Genomic DNA, 7,963 nt, shown 5'->3' on the forward strand with positions numbered 1-7,963 from the left:
GCAGCGCACAAATCAAGACGAGGAAGAGTGATTCTTCTTATAGGTGCCACACGCGAACGTGAACAAAGTAAATGTACAGTGGTTTCACCATTTGCATTTGTTGATCTAAGATACAAACAACAGCCATATGCAACTTGCGATGCATCTGAAAATCCGTGGAGTTGAATGTCAACCACTTTTCCTTGAACTAGCACAAATCTGTTAACTTGTATCTGATTAATGTTTGGTAACTGTTGAAACAAACGTTTCCACTCCATGTTGAGTTGATCTGTTAACTTATCGTCCCATTCCATGTTATGGAACCATAATTGTTGTAGAAATATCTTGTAAGAAATTACTATTGGACTCACTAGTCCCAAAGAATCAAAGATTGATGCGACAATAGAAGCTACTTGTCGTTTAGTGATGTTGTCTTCATAACATGACACTATCTCCTTGTGATTTGCTTGCAATTTATCTGTTGCTGGTTCCCACGTGAGGCCTAAAGCCGTAACGCTTGCTACCTGTCGAACTGAAATGGTAGTTGCATTTCTCTATGAGTAGCTGGTACTGCTTCAAGAAGTTCTGGATGATTAGAACACTATTTCTTCAAAGTGAATCCTGCTGACTTCAGTAAATCGATTAGTTCTCCTTGCAATTGTCTAGCTTCTTCAATACTGTTAGCTCCGGTGAGGAGGTCATCAACGTAAATATCTCGTTGTAAAACTTTGGATGCATTCGGAAACTTGGTTGCTTCCTCTTCAGCTAACTGCTGCAATGTTTTGGTCGCCAAAAATGGTGATGATGACAAACCAAATGTGACTCTTGTGAGCTCGAACGTTTGTACTGGCATATCTGTAGATTTTCTCCAAAGTATGCGTTGAAACTTAGTGTCATCTGGATGAATCAGGATTTGTCTGAACATCTTCTCGGCGTCTGCCGTAAATACAACCTTGTGCGTTCTGAAGCGATGAGCTATAGACTGAAGATCGTCATGTGTGGTTGGACCGACCATCAGTATATCGTTTAAAGAGACTCCATTTGTTGTTTATGCTGATGCATCAAAAACAATTCTGGTCTTCGTACTGCTGCTGCTAGGTTTGAATACTGGATGATGTGGTAAATAGTATGACAAGTCATCAGCTTCATTTGGATCTGGTTGTACTGGCTTCATGTGTCCCAACATTTCATACTCCTCGAGTATTCTGCCATACTCCTCTTTCAACTCTGGTTGTTGTTGAAACCTCTTCTCTAACTGATGTAATCTGAATAATGCCTGGTTGTATGAATGTCCCAGCTCTGTATGATCTGATCGAAATGGGAGACGAACAATGAAACGCCCTGTTTCATCTCTGGTGGTGTGTTGATTGAAGTGGTTTTCACAAGCTACTTCTTCAGCGGTTTTTGGTTTCGAGTACATTTCCTCCAACTCGAAAAACGTCGTAATTGAGAATCCAAATTGTCTTCCATGCGTACAAAACATGCTACTGTGGGTGTACTAGGTTGTACAGGCTGTTCCATCCGACCAGCTAAAATCCAACCTAATTCAGTGTTTTGAAGAACAGGATAGTTTTCATCTCTCGTTTGTCTTTCAGGAAGAAGTAAGTGCAAGTAAAGTTCCGATCCAATTAGTAGATCTATCCCTTCTGGTTTGTAGAAATGTGGATCTGCTAACTCAATGTCGGTTGGTAGGTTCCAATGTTCATGATGAATAACTTGAGAAGGTACGTTCCCTGTGATGCGTGGGAGTATCAGACAAGTAAGTGAAGTCTGGAAGTCTGACACTCTTGTCACTGAATGTCTACACTGTGCTTGGCTTCCGATGAAACATTATTGATTCCTCTGATTAGAATATGATTTTTCTGCTTTCGCAACTGTAGTCTCTGAACAAGATCTTCCTTGATGAAATTTGACTGAGACCCACTGTCCAGGAGAGCTCTACATGTATGTGGATGTCCCCTAGAATCGACGACTTCTACTAAAGCTGTTGATAGCAGAACGTGTGATCTTGGTTTACTCTTAAATGTGCAGTATGAAGATTGTACTGAAGTTGTCCTTCCAGCTTCATTCCTCGTGTCTGGTGAATCATTCCTTGGTTGGTCTTGCCTTAGAGAACGTCCTGGTTTACCGCCTTCGTCTGGATGCAACAGTGAATTGTGTTTCAATCCACAGCGTCTACAATTACCTGACGTACAGTTCCTAAAATTATGATTCGATCTGAGACAATTATAACAAAGTTTCTTGTTGCGCACACACTCTTGTTTCTGCTTCAGACTTGCGCCTGCAAAAGACTTACATGAATATAAGGAATGTGGTAATTTACAGAAATAGCATTGTGTATTTGTAGTTGTCAGGTAAGAATTTGACTGACGGATGTGTTTCTGTTTAGAGCTAACCTTGTGTTCATTGACATTTTTGTTTACGTGAACAGACTTCATTGATTCCAAAGCTTGACATTTTTGTTCTAGAAAGGTGAACAGTTCCTTTAATGTAGGGAACGACTGATCGGTATGGCTTAATTCCCATTCCCTTCTTGTGTGAGAATCAAGTTGAGCCAAAAAATGATGTATCAAAATAACATCTTCTAACGGTGTTTGTAATTCAAGGGCTCGAAGAGCATTTAAGTTACTGGTGACGTCATTAATGAACTGACGTAATTCTGTGGCATTTTCCTTGTTAATTGCGTTCACATGCAAGATGTTATTGACATGACTTGCTGCTATCAGTCGTTTATTCTCATACCTATCTTTCAACAATTGCCATTCAATATCATAATTTGAATCGGTCATGGGCAAAGTATCGATAAGTGTTCTTGCTTCAGATTCCAATGATAACGCAAGTAGTGGATTTTCTGTATTTTAGGAATATTGTCATTTGTGTGAACCATAGCCTGAAATGCATCTGAATATGCTAACCAATCCTGATAATTACCGTGAAACGTGGGTAAAGATACCGTGGGTAATTTAATGTGCTTGTTTATGTTTCTCTATAATGGATTCCATTTTACCCCGTACCTTGTAGTAAACTTCTTCAAAATCCCCCCTGTGAGGTTCATGATTCTCGTTGATATCTTCTACTTCTAAACGTGTTTGAACTTCATCATATTTTTCCCACAAAGGTGTTAAATTCTGTAAACGGACCCTTACTTCTTGAACTTCCCCCGTATCTTCAAAGGCATTGACAAATGCTTGTGTTCGTGTTAACTGGCCCCTAAATCCAGCTCTCTTACGTATCAACACTCTTTTCTCTTCTTCATCCATCGCGAAGGAAAGAGGGCAAGATATGTAGGAAATAGTACGTGAGGAAAGAGTAAACAAAATATGGTGCGAGCCTAGCTAACTACTGACCTTGATCTGAAGCTTCCCTGGGTGTTGGCGATGATGTCACTTCAGCCGACAGCAGAATACTGTAGTGGATGCTCGAAACTGTCCACATTTATGATACTCTGTCCCGTGATGAGTTATCGTAACAGATAACTGATTGTCCACTGAATACTACCGTGTATAACTGTCTTATAACAAAACATTCGACGTACGCACGATAACGATACGGAATGTATGTTCAAACCACACGCGTAAGGGTTGTGATTGAAAATTACACGTAATACGTAATAAGTACTGTGACACAGAAGTTCTACGATTGAGCACATAACATGCAACCATATATTGACGTAAGTATGAATGTCAGTACACATCTGTAACTGGAACACTGCATACAAAGTCACTTCGATACCGCGCGAAAACACTCGTTCTTTCCATGGCGGGCGAGTTGAGACGTTTGTTGTGATGCGTAACACGTCATATCTCACAGAGATTGTTCACTTGGTAAACTAATCCGGCCCGGAGGACCATAAAATGTTGCGTTTCTTATTTAAACACTGGACTGATTATATACACTATTTAATGTACACTGACACTGGACTACATTGGAATGGCGTCGACCACCGCGTAGCAATGTCTCTCGCTGTTCTCTCGTTCAGTGCGGGTATTTCCCGATATGTACCACGCCCTGCACAGTCTCCGAAGTAGAGTCTGCACTGTCCTGCCACCTAGTGGCGACAAGTATAATGAATACTTATGACATACAAATTTTCACACATTGATGACACAAATAGTAATACATACACTAATCTATCCCAAACAATTTCAGTACTGTATATTTTGGCGCATACTGTATTTCACGATATCAGTTACCTTATTCTTGGAACTGGCACATTCTGGATAAAATTCAATATTAATTTCCTTTAGAGGACAAAATTAAAAATTTGGGGGAGGCAAAATGCGGACCAAACTTATACTATAATCAAAGATGATCATTTTTGATTCAGCGTGACTGCCTATGTTAACATACTTTGATATGTTGGGCTAAAACAGCCAAGATATAGCTATAAAATCCAGTAAGTAATGATGGTGGCAAGATTCATATAGTATAAACCGTGCAGTGGTTGTTCTAATTGACTCGATTAAAGTACGAAAGAAAGTGTTAGCTACGATGAAAAGATCTACAAAGAGTAATACCTCAGGAGAACCTTCAGTAGCAGGACCTTCTAGACCAGTAGCTAGAGTACCCAGTGATAATATATTCTCTAATTTTACTTCACAAAGCGATTATCAGGATTGTTTGAACAAGGCAGAAGTTGAATTCGAGGAAAGATACAAAGCGAAGAGAGAGCATAATGCAAAACCATCCGATTTCCATTGCATTAAGACTCTTGGAACAGGTTCTTTTGGCCGTGTGATGTTTGCTTCTCACAAACCAAGTGGGGACTACTGTGCCCTGAAAATACTAGACAAGCAGAAAGTTGTGAAGATGAAGCAAGTCGAGCACACTTTAAGCGAGAAGAGGGTACTGCAAGCAATCAGATTTCCGTTCACAGTTCACTTAATGTTTTCCTGCAAGGACAACGACTATCTCTACATGGCAATGCCTTATATTAATGGAGGTGAAATGTTCTCGCATTTAAGAAAGTTCGGCAAATTTACCGAGGCTCATGCTAGGTTTTACGCTTCTCAGGTAGTTCTATGCTTTGAATACCTGCACCATTTGAATCTAATATATAGGGACTTGAAACCTGAGAATCTATTAATATGTAGCAATGGTTATATAAAAATGACAGATTTTGGATTTTGTAAACTTGTGAAAAGCCGAACTTGGACCTTGTGTGGTACGCCTGAGTACTTAGCTCCTGAAATAATAGTCAGCAAAGGCTATGGTGCATCTGTCGATTGGTGGTCGCTTGGTATTTTGGTATACGAGATGACAGCCGGATATCCTCCCTTCTACGCTCGTGAACCGTTAAAAATATACGAAAAGATAATGGCTTGCAGAGTTAAATATCCGGGTCACTTCAGCTCGGAACTCAAGGATTTGTTGAAAAACTTACTGGTTGTAGATATGACAAAGAGGTTTGGCAATCTGAGGAATGGCGCCACTGACATAAAACAGCACAGGTGGTTTCATGGACAAGACTGGTCGGCGTTTCTGCAATTAAATATTGAACCTCCCTTTGTACCGAGTTGTAAAGGTGAGGGTGATCTGAGTAATTTTGATGAGTATGAAGAGGAGATAATGAAGAAAAGTTCTAAAGAAAAATTCACAAAAGAATTTGAAGACTTTTAGACAGTACAAATCGAACATATGCAGGTTGTATTGCTTCACTCGACAAGTCAGTTGATGTTAAAAACAGAGATATATTTTTTTCTTGAGGAACTATGATACATAGATGTGATATGTAAATCTCTGTTTGTGTACAGATATATAGTTATTCATAAAAAACTCAATCTCTGACTATACATAACGAAGAATATTGCGTTTTTGTTTGTTGTTTTGATTCCCTGAGTGGGTGATCCAAGGGAATTTCTCAGATAATTCCTACATAAATAAGCTCTGGGTTTCACTCAGTCTCCGACCAGGGTACAAAACCTGCTATTGATCACATCACCTGCAGTATGACCAAGTATATGCGGAGCACTATTTCGACACATACCTCCTCCCCTATGCACGGCCGTAGACAGGAAAAAATTTTGGGGGGGGTTCATTCATAATTGTTCCCAGGGCGTTGCCAGAAATTTGAATAATAGAAATAATAATAATAATTGTACAATAATAATTAAAATTTCATAATAATAAAACAATTTTATTCCATAATAATAATACTAATAATAATAATTATTATATTATTGTTATATCCTTGAGGGAGCTTACTCAATCCAGCAGATGAGTGAATATCCAGCATAAGTTTATTTTTGTTTTTTTTTACGTTTCATACAGTGTGTACTGAAATGCACAATTATTTTAATTCGTCATTAAACTTTAGATACCTTCAAGAAAAAACTTTAAAAGTTAGATGGAAATTTTAGTCATAAAGTTTTTGTTGTTTGACTTTAAAATTAAATTTTTGGAATTTTGAAAAGTGTGGAACCAGTTATTCTCTTTAAAAGCTTAGCCTGGTGCATGGATTGTAACCTCAATCGCGAACGTAATGCGCTACGAAACTGGAGGTACTAGGTTTGAACTCCTATCAAGGGGGGTTTATTTTCGACTTTATCGGACGGGGAATTTTTAAAGCTGGAAATGGAATTTTGGGACAATCATAAGGGAATCTTATTCCTTGTGACTCAGGAACAACACTGGAAAGATGACAGCAGAAGTGATAATGGAGGGGTCGCCGGTGGGCTGCGATTCCGAGAATAAATCCTATTTCACTCAACTTTCAGAATTCCAAATGTATGAAAATTCTAGCTCGATCGTTTCAACAGTGTCTCCTTGTATTTTTGTGATGCTTCGAAAAAAAATTGAAAATTTGTTACAGATTTTGGTTTCTGAACATCCATTAATCCAACATGTCAGAAGTTTCGGGGGGGGGGTTGAACCCTAGAAACCCCCCTCTAAATACGGCCATGCCCCTATGTGTCTTTATCTAATTAGAAAATATAATATAGAAAGTATAATATAAGTAATACTTGTAAATTGTTAAATTTAGAAACAGAGATTTTATTCGCTGTTTATATTATTATCAGTTAAGTATATTTTCATATACCATAAGGCTTAATCTATACGAATGCTTAAAACACAAAAGTTGATCATTCAGTTCTACACGGACGCTTTCACGTGATCATTTACATTAACAATAATACGTTTTTAAGCACCATATTTAAGCCTCTAGATTTACGAAGAAAATGGTTGTTTCGGGCAATTATCGAGCAGCGCTGAAGCAGGAGTTCTTTTATAGTGCAAATGTTCTTGAAAAACATGCAGAAATATAGCTTCTAGTGTATGGAAAGTTACTTTTCATCACATTTCTAGATCTCCTTACAAGAAGGATTTTTTAAAACAAATATTTTTATTTGGCACAATACTTACATTTGTTCGCATCTTCCAGAACAATGTTCAAATGGATCTTCAGTAGCGTGTTGAGTGCAAAATCAAGGATTATTTGGGTAGTATATTGCAAAATTTAACTGTCATGGTATATTATGATGTCCAATCATATACACTGGTGTACTACATAACTTTTTCGTATTGTGTTATTTTGTGCACGGTTGTCCATCACCAAAACAACGTGAATGCCTCATTTGTTCAATATAACACACCAAATTGTTTTTGATAAATGTGTAGTAATTGTGTCATATATAAACATGCGAGTAATGGTAAATTATTACTAAACCACCGGACCGCGGCCCTTACTGGGCCCTGGCATCAACTATACCGGGCCACGAGAGGTTCTCCTGAATTCTGTCATTTTGTTTCCGCAGCAATTTTCATTAACAAATATTTATATTTGTGAACTTGAAGTTCGGCTTACAGCAGCCCACGGATAGTACAATCAATTTTAATACTTATAATTTAATTGTTATTATTATATATTTATTGTTATTAATAATCACTTTTAAATTGTAAATAATATCATTTTCTATAAACAATTTGGTTGTAAATATTGTTTTAATCACCATAACAATATTATTTTTAGTACATTTATGTTACA

General features: G+C 37.8%; 2 protein-coding genes and 1 pseudogene across 2 annotated transcripts; 1 reads left to right on the forward strand and 2 right to left on the reverse strand.

The window, feature by feature from the left end:
• Positions 1-580: 580 nt before the first annotated feature.
• LOC146001341 (uncharacterized) lies at positions 581-994 on the reverse strand. Its single transcript, XM_083138656.1, has one exon. It carries the CDS (start codon positions 992-994, stop codon positions 581-583), a length of 414 nt encoding a protein of 137 aa, XP_082994782.1.
• Positions 995-1,027: 33 nt separating this feature from the next.
• Positions 1,028-1,399, reverse strand: LOC146001342 (uncharacterized). Its single transcript, XM_083138657.1, has one exon. The coding sequence runs from the start codon at positions 1,397-1,399 to the stop codon at positions 1,028-1,030; it is 372 nt and encodes a 123-aa protein (XP_082994783.1).
• Positions 1,400-4,411: 3,012 nt separating this feature from the next.
• On the forward strand, positions 4,412-5,920 carry LOC146001244 (cAMP-dependent protein kinase catalytic subunit 1 pseudogene; annotated as a pseudogene).
• The last annotated feature ends 2,043 nt before the right edge of the window (positions 5,921-7,963 follow it).

This window comes from Lepisma saccharinum, chromosome 17 (assembly GCF_977018435.1).
Source record: "Lepisma saccharinum chromosome 17, izLepSacc3.1, whole genome shotgun sequence".
In the NCBI taxonomy this organism is placed as follows: Eukaryota; Metazoa; Arthropoda; class Insecta; order Zygentoma; family Lepismatidae; genus Lepisma; species Lepisma saccharinum.

Coding starts and splice junctions, on each gene's coding strand:
- LOC146001341 (XM_083138656.1), bottom strand. CDS start 994: ATGGTCGGTCCAACCACACATGACGATCTTCAGTCTATAGCTCATCGC.
- LOC146001342 (XM_083138657.1), bottom strand. CDS start 1,399: ATGTACTCGAAACCAAAAACCGCTGAAGAAGTAGCTTGTGAAAACCAC.